Raw genomic sequence first — 16,547 nt, forward strand, 5'->3', positions numbered from 1 at the left:
TATATAGAGGACTGGACGGATCACACACAGTGCCAGAAAAATTAAATAAATTTGCCCTCATCTGGTCCCCAAAGGAGTGACACATCCTGGCCCAGGTAAAGAGCATTGCAGAATATGTAGTTTGTATATGTATCACAATATACTGTAGAGAATCACTACTAGACAGCCAACCAGTGCATGCACTTAAGTAATACTGTGGATTTACCAGTAAAATAGCCACTTTGATTGGTCAATTATCTAGGTATTCATATGTGCTGCAGATCCTGACTGTCTGTAGCATTGTATGTTGAGTTACGATAGTCCTGAAAGGACCATTGTATGTTAAAAATATTGTCTCTTGAGGCCATTGTAAGTTGAGGGATCACTGTATAAATTTGGCATTGCTGCTATCACACAGAAAAAACACCACGGTACACAAGCAAAAAGGCAATCACATTTTTTCCATCAATTCCCTATTCCGCAAAAAAAAGCAAAAAGTTACAAATGAATCAATTATATGATCCATATGCCATTAAAAATTGTCATGTTCAGAAATTCTGGAAAAGATTCTGGGTTCACACTAAATTTTTGCAATCTGTTTAAAAAAAAACAGATGCATTTGTGTGCAGTTGTTCTGAGCCATGGATCAAAATGGATGCACACAAATCCATCCATTTTTCCATCAGTTTTTTGCAAAACGGATGAAAACACGGATTGTAAAAAATGTAGTGTGAACCTAGCCTTACCACTGAGGGAAATCTTATTTAGGCTTGCACTCCACTTCCAGGGCCACCCGAGTAACATCCATTTGTACTGATATGCCATATATACACTTACCAATCAATTCCTTAGGAATCCCTACTCTATAACACATTGGTCCATCTTTCTTGGCGATCACAGTTTGCAGATGTCAGGGAACAGATTCCACAATGGTGGCAAACATTCCCCATACTCAGCACAACTCATTTCCATCGCAGCAGCTCCATTAGTGGGTGCATTGTTTTAGAGGAGTGAAAGAAGATCTCACAGTCCGTTCTACTATATCTAAAACATGTTTAATAAGGTTACAATCTGGTGATCTGAGCCTGATGACTTGAACTGTCCTGTGGAATGATGGTATTGTAGTTGGGGAAGGCCTCCTAAAGATATGGTCGCTGATAGTCAGCTAACATGTCCGTATAATATTCACCAATCAAGGATTAAGGTATTCTCACCAATGATCCTAGGGTATGCCAGCGAAATGCTCCCCAGACACCCTCATGACACTGCCCTGTTAAACCCCAATGGTGCACCCACTGGATTTGTTTCATGTTGTTTACACCAGTTGTAGACATCTATATGATTCAGCAAGAAACAGGACTCATCTCTCCAGACAACCTTCTGCCATGTTCCAAGGTCCACTGATGTTTTGTCTTGGCCCACACAAGGTCTTATTTGTGAAGATGAAGGGTAGTCAGAGTCATGCTTTTTGGTCTTCAGCTATTGAACAGAAATCTGCTGAACAATACCGTAAATAAGATTAATAACGGCCAGGTATAGGGGTATTGTACACACACAGGACAGCTTATACAAAAAATGTCATTTCAAACAAGAGGTACATTTTAAGATGGTGTTTTTAAGATTGGTTAAAAGAGTACTACGGGCAAAGATTAAAAAAAAAAAAAAAGCAGGAAGGGAAGGGGGTGGTGGGGATGTAATAATTTAGTGATGCTTACCCAACACGGTGCCCCCAAAGAACAGTGCCACTGCTCACTGTCACCCTTCGGTCAAATAAATCTCATGGGTTCCTGTGTCGTCACAACACCACAGGAGTCAGTGACTGCAAGGTGTTTTTCTATCACTGACTGGCTAAGCAAGCATTTCCGAGAGGGGCTATGGCGCCACAGGACCGTTAGATACAGGAGACCAGCTGATTACTATACTGGCGCTGCGCTGAGGGGGCACTGGGACAGGTAAGTATTACTTCATTATTATGTACCCACCACCCCTGCCTTCCCTGTGTTTTTACCTTTGCCCATTCCCCTTTATTGAAACATCTCTGGTTTGTTAATCTTTCTTTTTTATTACTTACTTGAGATGGGGTAAGGGGGAGTTCATATCAGTTCAGTAGGGGTCTGACCAGGGGCACACAGAATTAGTGACAAGTCAGATCTGTACTTTCTAAAGTCCTGTATTGCATTTAGAGTACTAAACCCCCTTTGAACAGCCTAACATTAGGGATTTAGATAGTCAGACCTTCACCAATATACATTGTAATTAAATATAAGACAGCGATCCTGCTAAGGCTATGTTCACACTACGTAAGTCTCCGGACGTAGCGCGTTCCGTGAGTAAGCGGCCGGAGACTTAGTACGTAGTTTGCCTACAATGGAAAGTATACGATGTACGGCTGCACAGTTCACACTACGTAAGAACTTACGCCAGGATCGTACGCGGCGCCGTAAAAAATGAACCAGACCATTGTTTGAGGACGGAAATGCCGTAACTTATGCCCGTAGCGTAACATGCGGTCCCGTACGTAGTGGTGATTTCTTCAATTTTGCACTTTTCTTTGCCGATCCAAAAGGTTCTGTGGGGTGTCCGGGGCTAGGCGAAGATTTCCAAGTAAAAGACCGCTGTCAGATCGCTACGTAGGGCGCTTGGGAAGCGTAAGTAGACTACGGGCGTAAGTTCGCAGACCGTACGTAGCCGGCCGCAACTTACGTAAATCCCCGGCCTGAGTTTAACACGTACAGTATATGTCTGGCCGCGAAAATTTGTGGCCGAACATATACGTAGTGTGAACATAGCCTAAATCTGTTTCCGACTACTTGACAAGTGCCTCTAAGGATGAACCTATGAGGGCAAAAAGGAGATGATGTCATCGCTGTCTAATTACTTCAGAAATGTTTTTCATTTTTTAATTGTCTGATTGTTTTTTGTGGTAGCCAAATGTGGACTTTTACCTAGATTTTATATCCTACCCCAGCTCTCACTGTTTAACCTTGCCTGTAGATAAGAGTGCTTGCTTTTCCTTTTGTCATTTACATTACACTCATACACAGACTTACCCAGGCTGGTAATGCAATGTGTATATATAGATATAGCATAGATGTATAGAATGGATGTATACAGTCAATTTTAATGAATGACCACAGATAAACCCACAATTTAACCAAGCTCGATTAAACAGAATACAAGATTCTCTTATTATTAACTATATTACTATATTACCGAGCCAAGATTAGAGCGTTACACTGTCAGGGTACAAACCCACACACCGTATACACAGCAGATACGCAACAAATACGCAGCAGATTTGTTGGTACAGATTTGATGCCGTGTTCAGTTATTTAGATCTAATCTGCTGCGTATTTGCTGCGTATTTGCTGCGTGTTTGCTGCGTATTTGATGCGTATCACAGCAGTAAATACGCTGCGTATACGGTGTGTGGGTTTATACCCTCAAGGAATAGGAAATGACCTCACTCCCTCCTGAATAAGAAGCTAGAGTACTGCGATTGTGTAATATCGACCTTTACAGTCAGTGAGGTTAATCATTACATTGCATAACCAGCCTCTAAATTCTTATATATAAAGCAGCCGGCTGATCTGCATGTTATCAGACACTTCTCTGTCCTAGAACCAGGTCAGTAAGACAAATCTTTTATTACCATCGTAACTCAAGTGAATATCTTACGGGCCAACTATGATAAAACGCTGGCTTATAATACTTGATATTTTATTATAAAATAATAATAGAGTTTTACTAAGCTAATATATGGCAATCTAATAGTTTTATATTATTCTCCTCTATTTTGTGATTGAGTTAAATTTTATGGTGGTCTTGGTAATCCACTTTAGCTAAAGTTTTGGGGAGATTATTTTGTTGATGGATTCCAAAACATGTGACTGTCCAATCTATGGCTAGAATTTGGATTCTCCTGATTTTATATTTGAACAGTAGAAGTATATGTGAGAAGATTCCTCTTCTATCCGATGAGGGAATAGAGGGTACTTAGATTCCTCCATTGATTCCTCCATAGACTCCTTCATGCCTCTTTAGCATCCTCATATACTATGGAAGGGCAAATTATTCATGGATGGACACAATCTCACCACCACTCACCTCCCTTTATAATTTACAGTATATGAGCTTGTAAAATAATTCTAGACAATCTGGGATCTGAATAAATATTAGGAGTTATATCTTAACTTCCTCTTTTATGAAATCAAGTTGTTTACAATTAAATTGTTACTGTCATTTCCAGTAAATTTAGACAGGTCCTCAGACATATCAAATGTTACCGATCGCACCGGGTCTTCCTTCTAGGACCTGCCTAGGATTTGTCCTCAGGAGTGAGATCTCTTGTGATCAGTGACATAAGACATGTCTGTGGACATGTCTAAAAGTTATTGGAAATGAAAGAAATGCTTTAATTTAATTATTTAAGATCTATTGTTTATGTCTAACTTTAACTAGTGGTCAGACAAAAGGCAAATTTGTTGATTTGATAAACGTACTTTTTTTAAAATTTTTTTTTTTATTTATTTATTTTTTTAATTCAGACAGTGACAGAAAAAGGAACAGTAGCCAATAAAATGTCAGCCATATCATACTTTGATGGAAATTAAATATAGCTTTGTTTTTTTTCTTATCATTGTATTGAAAAAAATAATTTTAAAATTAATTTGTACTTGATTGGGAACTCTTTGCACTTTTAAAAATGATACAATAATGATAAAAAAAATTAATATAGAAATAACTAGATTTCATTTCCATCAGGGGAATCGAACCTAAGAAAAAAAAACTGTCGGTGGTCTAGACAGGTGATTTACCCCTAGACCACAGTACCTTTTGCTCACTAGATAATTAGAAACTACAACACACTGTCAGCACCTTGGGTAGGGCCCAGGTACTGACAGATTCCCTTTATTTGTTACATGGATCTTGAGGCTTTACCATTAAGGGGAAGCTGACAGCACAGATATACATATACCCATGCTGCAAGTTCCCAGTTACCTTCTAAGCTGGCATCCTAGAGGTACCTTTGCCTTGTCTTTGTGATCCATCATTTTTGGCACACTTGCTCTTTATTTCTGACAGTGTCATAGAGGCGGGTCTGTAACAGTGCCTGTGCCAGCCCCGCTCTCCAGTCACTGCTCTGTCTTCAGGCCACCCCCTCTCCTCCAGAATTATTGAGGGGGCGGCCTGAAGACATATAAAATACATCAGTCCATGCGAAATAATTATATATATACTGTATACAGAAATATAATAAAGAGACACTGTCATTAGTGTATGGATACTGTTCAGTAGATGCCTTGATACCATATTTCTGGTTGCCAACACAAAAAGAACGACACCAATAATGACTAAGGCAATGGTGTTTCCATATGCATTTATAATGTAGGTGATCCGGGATTTAATCGGACTCCTGGCACAGGAGTGTCATTGCATAAAATCCCACTCGAAGGGGGCAACACACTGAATATGTTAACTCGCAGTTTACTGCTGAAGCTCCCATTGAAGTTAATGGGATCTTCAGTGACTGCCCCCCATCCCACAGACAGCTTCTGCATGGTACTTTGCACCCATGTGAATGTATCTTGAAATGTATATATTATCCATTTATGTATCCGTAAGTATGGCCCTCTTCATTGATATGTTGTCAATTTAACATACGTTTTAGCGATTTGTATAACTTCCATCAACTACACAAAATATGTAAAATCCGTTTCATATGGCTATGTGACTATCTGATGGATGTACAGTATGACCACCAGTAACATTGTCCCATAAATAAATATGATCTCATATTATCGACCTTTTAGCTAAAGTGAAGTCCAATCTCATCTTACCAATTTTTACATTTTTTTTGCCCAGTGGTTTTCTTGGTTGCGCAACTTAATCATGGCTGAAGTTAGAGACCCTGACGTAATGGGGAATGATATTTCACCTAACACTGAAACCCTACTGGAAGAAAAAGAAGACACCAGCAGGTATAGTACACATTGAGAGCAAGTACATTGCCATCCACGTGGAAGGATTATAGATGGATGTAAAGTTCACTGCTTTCGATCTTTTTTTTGTTAAAGGGGTACTCCAAAGAAAAAAGATTGTTGTTACATCAACTGGTATCAGAAAGTTATAAGGATTTGTCAATTATTTTTATTTAAAAATCTCAAGTCTTAAAGTACTGCTGCTACCTCTGTTTATGTCAGTAACTGTCTAAAGCAGCAGCAAATCCTCATAGAAAACCTGGACAGTCACGGACAGAGGTGGCAGCAGAGAACACTTTGTTAGTCTGGAAAGAATACACCACTTCCTTAAGGACATTAAGTAGTTGATAAGTCCAGGAAGGCTTGAGATTTTTAAATAAAAGTAATTCACAAATCAGTAAAACTTTCTGATGTTGATTCTTATTCTGATTTCACAACATTTTTTTTCCTCTATAGAACCTCTTTTAAGAGGATGTACCACCAGGTACATCCTCTTGAATTTAACACACCGATAGAACAGTGCCGTCATAGGGAAGCCGGTGCCGTGGTTTATTTTTCAAACCGCGGCCTGGTTTCGGTGTACGGCGCCAGTCTATCCATTAGAATCATGGAGCCGCGTCATAGAGGGGAGGGAATTCCCTCCCGATGGGGGCAGGCGGCCAACCTCCAGTGCTGGATAGAAAGGCGCCGTACACGGGAACTGGGCCGCTGTTCGAAAAACGGACCGCGGCACCGGCTTCCCCGTTCTATCGGTGTGTTAAATTCAAGAGGATGTACCTGGTGGTACATCCTCTTTAACAAAAAAAGATCAAAAACCAGTGAAGTCCATCTGGATTTGTTTCGGTCATTGTCAGAGGTAGTCATTGGAATACTTTGTTCATATCCATATACAGATGTGCTCCAAGGAGCATGATAACATAATTGTAATAGAGTACATAGAGGGTCTGTTTGTTAATGTATCTGTCCACCTAACTCTTTAATAACTCATACAATGGTTTTTTTATAGTAATCATGAAGAAAATAAACAAAAAGAAAAAATGAAAGCAGTTGGGCCAATCAAAATTGTAAGTCAATTCCAATAGCTTATTTATAAAGTTGAATTTAAAAAAAAAAAAAAAAAAAGGTGAGTTATCAGGGTTATATAATTCTATATCCATATCATTTTGGGGATTGGCTACGGATTCTCCTTAATAAGTTCTAATTGCCTAGTTTGGTGATCATATCAGAAAGCAATTTGCCTGTACAATATCTACATCATGTATAGAAAGATTTAGGCTCAGGCCCCTGTGAAACAGTTAAAAAAAACTATACTTACCTTCCTCACTTCCACACTGCTGATGTTGTCCCAGTGTTGCTCCCTACTGCGCAGCATTTCATTTTGACAGCACAAGTTAATCAGTAACTAAGGGCCATGCACATGTCAGTTTTAATCAGAAAATACTCATCAGGAAGTCTTTCAGGAGGCTTCAGGGAACAATGTGTATTTCCTGACCGTAAAAATTTTAATATTTTTAAAAAGCCATACTTACCTGCTGTACAGCTGCAGTAGTGCTCTCTTCTGGCTTCTTCCTCTCGCTTGCTCCCTCCCTTCCAAGTGACATCTCTCATGGCCAGAGGTATAATGCTGCATCCAGCCACAAGAGTGATTGACAGGGCAGGGAGCCAAGGGTTCCTTGCCTTGTCAATCACAGCACTGCTTTTTACTGTAAGCACTCCTGATTAGAATTACAGTTAAAGGGCCTGGAGCATCACTCGGCGATACTTTCCCAGGTGCTGACGCTGGCACAGGCTGGCTAGTAGCGCATCCGTAATTCCAGACATGGGCCAAAATTCCAGCCGCAAATAGGACCTGCTTTATATTTTACGGGCGTATTTTCCAGAACAGACACTCTCCTTAAAGAGTCAGAAAATTTCTTATCAGGAAATCCGGGTAAATTTTCCTGACATGTGCATGGGGCCTAAGGAAGGATAGTGCTGCGGCCACTCTGAGTAAGGCCAGTGTGGCAACACTTACTAGGAAGTGCTGTGCACCTGGCACCAAGACCGTGAGGTGGTCGGGAGTGGGGAAAGTAAGTACACGCATTTGATTCTACTATACCGGACCTAAACAAATATCTTTAAAATACTGCTAGTTGTTTAAATCTAACAGTAGAAGTAAACAAAAAAGCTTCTGGAAGATACTACTCTTATTCCTCTTCTAAGGGGCTCTCTAACTGTAAACCATCATGTGTTTATCCTCTTCTTTTCTTAGTTTCGATATGCGAGTCGGCTGGATATTTTCTATATGGTTGCTGGATTTCTTGGAGCTGTGGGGAATGGTTTATGCCAACCGCTAATGATGATTGTGTTTGGTGATATGACGGACAGCATTGTATGTTACAACTCATCCATCCAAAATACATGTAAGACTTATGCTATTGTATCTTATATGAGCATTACCATGACCTATTGACATGTTATGGCTAATAATTGATGATGATGATGATGATGATGTGTATATATTTACTTTTAAAATATTTAAAAGAATATCCTTAACAGATTGTGAGTTACCTCTAAATATCTAATCCCCAATAGTTGTCTAGAGAAGATAACCGCATGTATCTTTTCAACAGAAACCAATTGAGTAATTGCACACTGCCTGAAGGTCTGGGGTATTAGGGGGGGGCACACAGCTCTTCACCAAAAATTTCACCATTTATCTTTATGGTAACTCTGAGCTCCATTTATACTTCTACAGCTACAGAGCTATGTTATTCAAAGGGGTACTCCAGCAAAAAAAAAAAAAAAATATATATATATATATATATATATATATATATATATATATATTATTTTTTTTATTATTATTATTTTATTTTAATCAACTGTGGTCAGTAAATGCAAGAAATTTCAAATTTACTTCTATTAAAAAAAATCCCAAATTTTCCTTTACTTATCAGCTGTTGTATGTCCTGCAGTAAGTGGCCTCTGCTGCTACCTCTGTCTGTGTCAGGAACTGTCCAGAGCAGTAGCAAATCCCCATAGAAAACCTCTACTGCTCTCCAAACTGGAAAGAATACACCACAGCTGATAAGTACCGAGAGAACTTGAGATTTTTTAATAGATGCAAATTACAAATTTCTGGCACTTTCTGGAACAAGTTGATTTAAAAAAAAAATTTTTCCTCTTAAGTACCCCTTTAAAACAAACTATTTCACTGAAATAAAAATTCTAAAAAATCTTTCTGTGATGTGCCGTTGCTCTTTTATTCTTACCAGAAATATATGACTGAATAACCAACTAGGTTTTACCAACTGGGAGCATGTCCTTACACAGTTTGGCACTCCCATCTCTCATTGGATAGTGTCAAACAGTGTAGGGACACCCCCAATTGTTAACACCCAGTTGATTCTATGTATTGGTTACATGTAGTCAGGAGTAGTCACCGGTTTTCTTTAATACTATAGGGGACATTTATCAGCATGCGCCCCTGGCGTACGCCAGCCGTATCCTCCGTTTGCCTGATGGGCGGCAAGGTGGGGAGGAGGCCATGCCTGACATCATCTAGGGTAAATCATAATACAAATCTACACCTGCTCCTGAGATTTGTTGTGCAATGCCTGCATGCGCCTGGTAAATTCAACCATGAAAAAGGGGATGGGGCTTTATCTAAGACTGGTATACAAGTTTGCCAGTCTTAATAATTGCCCCCCCCAATATCTGTATGAAGGAGAAAGATGGTTGACTAGAGGTGGGGGTCAGTTGTTTGTTATATGTATTAAAGTTATGAAAACAGTAGAGTACGCACTCAGACAAGAACTTGGCATCGGTAAGAGCCAAGGGTTAGTGTAATCCGGTGGCATTACATCTTTAGGCTATGTTCACACTGCGTACTAATCCGTATGCAGTTCTTACGCCGCCGTACACGTGCGGCTAAAAATCGACATGCGGCCAGATGCGTACGAACCGCGAACATACGCCCGTAGTACAGTTCTGCTTCCCTAGCTTGTTTCAAAGCGATCTGAAGCAGGTCATTTACTTGGAAATCTTCGCCCAGCCCAATAAAACTCACAGAACCTTTTGGATCGAAAAATCAAGTTCAGTTTGACTGAAATAAGTACTTCATACGGGACTGCATGGAAATCCACGACCTTGAGTTCGAACATTTCCTTCCTCAAACAATGGTCTTGTTAATTTTTCCCGGCGGTGTATACAATCCGATCGTAAGTTCATACGTAGTGTGCATTGTGCGGCCGTATATCGTATACATCAACCTCAAAACTACGTGCGTATATTCGCGGTTCGCACTACGAGCGGAAATATACATAGTGTGAACATAGCCTTAACCTAGAGTACACTGAATTACTATAAAGAACATGAATTATGATATATTTTTTCTTTTCTTTCCATAGCTGAATGTGCAAAGTTCAAACCACTACCTGAACAGATGACTGTGTGAGTATTTAGATTTCTATGACTTTTCGCCTCACTTTGTTATGAGAGAATAATTGTAACTATACTTGTTCTTCTATCACCAGGTTTTCCTTCTTCTATGTGGGAATCGGAGCAGCTGTTATTCTTTGTGGCTACATCCAAGTGTCTTTTTGGGTTATAGCTGCAGCAAGACAGACCAGGAAGATGAGGGAAATGTTCTTTCATTCAGTTTTGTCGCAAGAAATCAGTTGGTTTGACGTAACCAAATCTGGAGAACTTAACACCCGTCTTACAGAGTAAGAGGATTATTGTCTGGCATAAGTCTTCTTGAAATATTTGTATTGGCGTATACAATATTAATAGTTATAATTGTTCTGCAGAGATATCAACAAGATCAATGATGGAATTGGAGATAAAGTCGGCCATCTTGTGCAGAATGCCACATGCGCTATAGGCGGACTAATAATTGGAATAGTCAAAGGTTGGAAGCTTGCCCTGGTTATATTGGCCACAAGTCCCTTGGTGGCAATTTCTACTGCACTTTGTTCTAAGGTAAACTATTAAAATATGTTAAGAGTTAAAAGGTGTTATCCACAGGTTATTTGTGGTATTACAATTCAGCTCCATTCACTTGAATGGACCTGAGCTTGGAAACCACACCCAAACTGAGGAGAAGAGTGGTGGTGCTGTTTCCAGAAGAAAGGGGCCAAGTTTTGTAAGCCTGGACAACCCCTTTAATAGGCTTAAAACAAACATATAATAATATGCTGCCCTGATGAGTAGACTATGTGCGCTATGAGGGAGATTTATTTAGGTTGCACCCCTGGGATATACCAGGAAGAAGATGCAGTTTCTTGCCTTCTCCCTGGGTACGCCAGCCGTAACCGGGTGGTCAGGCGCGGCAAGGCAGGGAGGAGGCATGGCCTCCTAAGATGCCTACTTTATAAAGCTATGTTCACACTGCGTACGAATCCGTACGCAGTTCTTACGCCTCCGTACATGTGCGGCTAAAACTACGGGCGTGCGGAAAATCGACATGCGGCTGGATGCGTACCCACTGTGAACATACGCCCGTAGTACAGTTATGCTTCCCTAGCTTGTTTCGAAGCGATCTGAGGCAGGTCATTTACTTGGAAATCTTCGCCCAGCCCAATAAAACTCACAGAACCTTTTGGATCAAAAAATCAAGTTCAATTTGGCTGAAATAAGTACTCCGTACGGGACCGCATGGAAATCCACGGCCGTGAGTTCGAACATTTCCGTCCTCAAACAATGGTCTTGTTCATTTTTCCCGGCGGCGTATACAATGCGATCGTAAGTTCATACGTAGTGATCTTCTCTGACTATAGTCAATGGGCTTGGTGTCATTTTGAATACTATATGATTAAGCTCTAAATACTGTAAAATTTCATATTCCTCATATTTTTCTAGATGTTGGTTTCCCTAACTAGTAAGGAACTCTCAGCTTATGCAAAGGCTGGAGCTGTAGCCGAGGAGGTCCTTTCCTCAATACGGACTGTGGTGGCATTTGGAGGACAGCAGAAAGAAATACAAAGGTACAATTGCCTCCTATGTACACATATTACAATGTCCAGATTACGGCCTCTGTCTGTGAAGTTCATCCCGGCTGGTACTGCAGTACCAGCCGGATGAACATAACTTTTTCAAATTGGAATACGGGCGCATTTGAGTGTGCCCATGTTCCAATTAACCATAGCAGAGCCGCACTTTACATTGTCTGCACAGTTAATTTCCTGCGGCCACAATTCAATGAATAGTGGCCGCACAAAATTAACATGTCAGTTTTCTGTGCGGCCGCATGGAATCTCAGCTGGAGTATATACAGTATATACTATATAGAGTTCAATGCGACCTACCGCTGTCATTAAATAATGGCCGTTGTTTAATGAAAACTTACTTTGTGTGGACATGGCCTAAAGTGACATATTGATTAAATAGCGTGTTTCTGTATTCTCAGATACACAAATAATTTGGGAGAGGCCAAAGAAATCGGAATAAGAAAAGCCATGACTTCTCAGCTGGCTGTTGGCTTTATGTACTTTATTATCTATGCCTCTTATGCACTTGGATTTTGGTATGGTTCCATTTTAATATTGGGAAATGAAGGATATACCATTGGAGATGTCCTTGTGGTGAGTTTATAAATTTTTTCACATTTTATGGCTATAGTAGTTTTGTACAATCGGAGTACCTGGGTCTATATTGATATTATTCCATAATAATAATAAAAATAACTCAACAGTATTCTGTGATAAAATCATTGAAGTATTTTTCTTCCTTCAGGTCTTATTCAGCATTGTCCTTTGCAGTTATTGTGTTGGTCAGGCATCTTCTCATCTTGAAGCTTTTTCAGTGGCACGAGGAGCTGCTTATAACATATTCCATACTATTGACCAGGTAAAGCATTGCATATACATTTTTGACCCATTGGGGGAGATTTATCAAACTGGTGTAAAGTATATTTGTCTTAGTTGCCCCTAGCAACCAATCAGATTCCACTTTTCATTCCTCACAGATTCTTTACAAAATAAAAAGTGGAATCTGATTGGTTGCTAGGAGCAACTGAGCCAGTTTTACTTTACACCATGTTTGATAAATCTCCCCCTTTATGTATATGTATACTTCTCTTCAAAACTATTCAAAATGATCTTCAGGATGTACATGGATTTGAGAGTTGTATTAGAATACTGTATGTCATCAACCCACATAAATTGTACATGGCTACTCTTAAAGGGATATTCCAGGGGCATTTATCATCATCTGCTGCTACTAAACTCAGTTTTTATGGCACTGACATAAACAGATGAGTACAGGGCTTGGCTGTTTAAATCAGTGCAATAAAGCTTCAGGGCGCACACTTAATCAGTGGGGTCCTAGAGTGATAACCTGCCTGATCAGGCTGATTCGGCAGATTGTTGCTCTGTGTAATAAGGACAGCAATCAGCCAAGGAGCCGATCATTGGTTGATCGTTGTCTACATGTAGTGTTGTTCGGCCGACGTCTGACACTTCTGGCCCTGTCTCTTCAGTAATAGGCCACTCAGCCTGTCCTGTCTCAGACAGTGATTGGCTGAGCAGCCTGTCACTGAAGAGACAGGGCCAGAAGCATTAGCGACAAGCAGGGAACACGGCCAAACGGCTGCAGCACAATGGGGGAGAGTAGGTACTGAAAGTATAAACATTATTATATTTCTTGTAAAAAGCAAGGGCCGCACAGAGATCGCTAATGATATACATACAGCCCTCATGCATGATTATCGAGCCTTGTATAGATTTAGCAGATCGGTGCTCGCTTACAGGGAAATGTTGGGCCATCTCATACTGCCCTAAGACCCCATTTAATCTAGTCATTATCTAGTGGTGAGATAAACTTTTATAACTGATTGCATATTTGTCTTTGGAAGTAAATATACAGTAAATGGGGAGAAACAGGATCCTGCTCCGTACAGCATTGTGCGGCAGCACTAGGTCAGGTCAGGGGTCTGGGAACTTGGACAGCCCTGCAGTTCCCGACACAAATGTTGGTGACAGCAGAGGGGCCCATGTTGCCCTTTACAGAAGACACCCAACGGAAGTATATATGAAGGAAAACCTATAAATTTTTTTAAATGGTTATATTACAAAGTAATATAACTTTATTAAAGCAATGTATTATATATATGTATATATATATATATATATATATATATACATATGTATATATATATATATATATGTATATATATATATATATATGTGTATATATATATATATATATATAGTATATATATATATATATATATATATATATATATATATATACATATATATATATACACAGTAGGGTTCTTTGTAAATTTCCCTTGTTGTTTATATATTCTGCTAATGTCTGTCTATATCTTTCCTTCCCTCCCACCGTAGACATCTACGATTAACAGTTTTTCAACAGAAGGCTACAAGCCTGACAGTATTAAAGGGGATATTGAATTTCAGAATGTGCATTTTTGTTATCCTTCAAGACCACAGGTTCAGGTAAAATGCATTCTTTTCTATGGTATGCTGTTATGTTTTTGTGCGTTGTATGGTATCTTATCACAATAGACTACTTTGTGTTTAACTGAAGGTCTTAAAGGGATTTAATATAAAAGTTAAACCTGGACAGACCGTGGCCCTGGTTGGGCAAAGTGGATGCGGTAAAAGCACTACAGTTCAGCTCCTTCAGAGAATGTATGACCCACAAGAAGGAATGGTAAATAAATAAATATATATACAGTATATATGTGTGTATGTGTATCTCTCTCTCACTCTCTCTCTCTATACATATATATATATATATATATATATATAATTGATTTTCTTTTTATTCAGATTTATTTTCTTAGGTTTTTGTTTGTTTGTTTTTTGTTTTTTTAGATTATGGTGGACGGCCATGATATAAGATCTCTGAATGTTAGACACTACAGAGAAATGATTGGGGTGGTCAGCCAAGAGCCTGTGCTGTTTGCAACAACCATTAAGAACAACATCAAATATGGGAGATTAGATGTGACAGATGAAGAAATAGAGACAGCAGCAAAGGAAGCCAATGCCTATGATTTTATCACGGCACTGCCGGATGTAAGTATGTGCAATTTGGGTGCCACTGGGTCAATGAGCCATCCATTTTCAAGTTTTCATCTATGAGCTGTGTCAAAAGGGTCTGGGCAGTGTTTAAAACTCTTTCGAGTCAGTGGTCCAAGACCACAGACGTCTGACATGTATCTATTACTTTTCAGAACATCATTTTTCCATTTTCCATTTAAAGCTGTTTTTTCTTATTATTGCAACTGACTTACTATACAAAACCAGGGCTATTAGACTTTAGCATTGAAGTGTTACACACAATTATAGAAATAATACTTTGTCAAGCACTTAGTAAAGAAGTTTTCTGGATTACGAAACCCATTGCTAATTTAGAGGTTAGAAGGGACTCCCCTGTTAGGGACCTCCATTATTAGGAGGTTCAGAGCCGATCAGCTACTGACAGTGTCTAGAGGACTGCCAAGTCCTTAGCAAGTAAATAGACCTTTTCTCCTTGTGACCATAGGGCCATGAAACACTTCATTTCCACTCTAGTAGAGCTGCAGAGAAATTGAATTGACCTTGATTCCTATAGATAACAGATTATAGTTGGGCTTCCCAGAAATGAGATAAACTGCATTCAGCTGATTTTATGGGGAATCAGATTATAAAAAGTAGAATACTCCAATACCTATATCAAACATGTGTGTCTTCTTTCTGCTCTAAAATCACTTCATTTCAGTGTCAACTAGGCGGGGCTCCATGACAGTTGGGCCCTCTCCCTGTCTAAGGGCCCTATTCCAGCAGACGATTATTGTTCAGATTATCGTTAAATCATTAGAATCTAAACGATAATCATTCGGTTGAAATGCAGTTAACGATTAACGACCGAACGAGAAATCGTTGATCGCTTTATAAGACCTGGACCTATTTTTATCGTTGCTCATTCGCAAAACGTTCGCAAATCGTTCGCATTGAATAAGACGTCGTTCGGCCGTTCGCAGTAGATACGAACGCAATAGCGAAGAGATAGCGAAGAAAAAACGATCGCAAATACTATCATAAGTAACGATTATCGTTCCATGGAAATGAGTGAACGTTTTCAGGTCTTTCGCAATAGAGGACGTTTAAGATCGTTAATCATTAACGATTATGCAAACGATAATTGTCCGGTGGAATAGGGCCCTAAGAGAGGGGGCCCAACTGCAGTGAAGCCCCGCCTAGTTGACACTCTTAACTAATGAAATGAAGCGAGAGTAAGGAGCTGACACTATGACTCACTCTATTTCCAAGGGTCTTGTCTTCAGCATGGGACACTGTTATCTGGGAATAGGGCTTCTAACAGTAGTCCTGTACAGATACAAGATTTTAGTAGGAAAGCCTCCCTCACAAAAACTTTTGGAATCTTGGTCGCTTATTGGTTAGCACTGTGGCCCAGCAGTGCTGCAGTCCTTGGTGCTAACCCAACATCTTTATAGGGTTTGTATCTTTTTGGTATTTGTGTGGGTTTCTTTCCACAGTTCAAAAACATATTAAGAGGCCATGTTCATACAACATATGTTTAGTATAAATCTCGGGCGTTGTTGCAATTTGCAACAATGGCTGTGATTTATGC

At 39.6% G+C, this 16,547-nt stretch overlaps 1 protein-coding gene across 2 annotated transcripts in view; it reads left to right on the top strand.

The window, feature by feature from the left end:
- LOC138783736 (ATP-binding cassette sub-family B member 5-like) overlaps positions 1-16,547 on the top strand; it is a 52,194-nt gene that overhangs the window by 17,840 nt on the left and 17,807 nt on the right. Inside the window, exons 1-13 of one of the 2 annotated variants that reach the window (XM_069958811.1) lie at positions 3,585-3,606; positions 5,845-5,960; positions 6,967-7,024; positions 8,212-8,362; positions 10,352-10,394; positions 10,478-10,669; positions 10,754-10,925; positions 11,805-11,929; positions 12,352-12,526; positions 12,678-12,791; positions 14,294-14,404; positions 14,496-14,621; positions 14,786-14,989. In XM_069958811.1, coding sequence (XP_069814912.1) covers positions 5,872-5,960; positions 6,967-7,024; positions 8,212-8,362; positions 10,352-10,394; positions 10,478-10,669; positions 10,754-10,925; positions 11,805-11,929; positions 12,352-12,526; positions 12,678-12,791; positions 14,294-14,404; positions 14,496-14,621; positions 14,786-14,989 — 1,560 coding nt within the window. In that variant the 5' untranslated portion in view covers positions 3,585-3,606; positions 5,845-5,871. Of the gene's footprint in view, positions 1-3,584; positions 3,607-5,844; positions 5,961-6,966; positions 7,025-8,211; positions 8,363-10,351; positions 10,395-10,477; positions 10,670-10,753; positions 10,926-11,804; positions 11,930-12,351; positions 12,527-12,677; positions 12,792-14,293; positions 14,405-14,495; positions 14,622-14,785; positions 14,990-16,547 lie in introns of those variants that run through there. The other variant, XM_069958810.1, reaches the window with a different exon arrangement.

Source organism: Dendropsophus ebraccatus, chromosome 2 (assembly GCF_027789765.1).
Source record: "Dendropsophus ebraccatus isolate aDenEbr1 chromosome 2, aDenEbr1.pat, whole genome shotgun sequence".
NCBI classification, from domain to species: domain Eukaryota; kingdom Metazoa; phylum Chordata; class Amphibia; order Anura; family Hylidae; genus Dendropsophus; species Dendropsophus ebraccatus.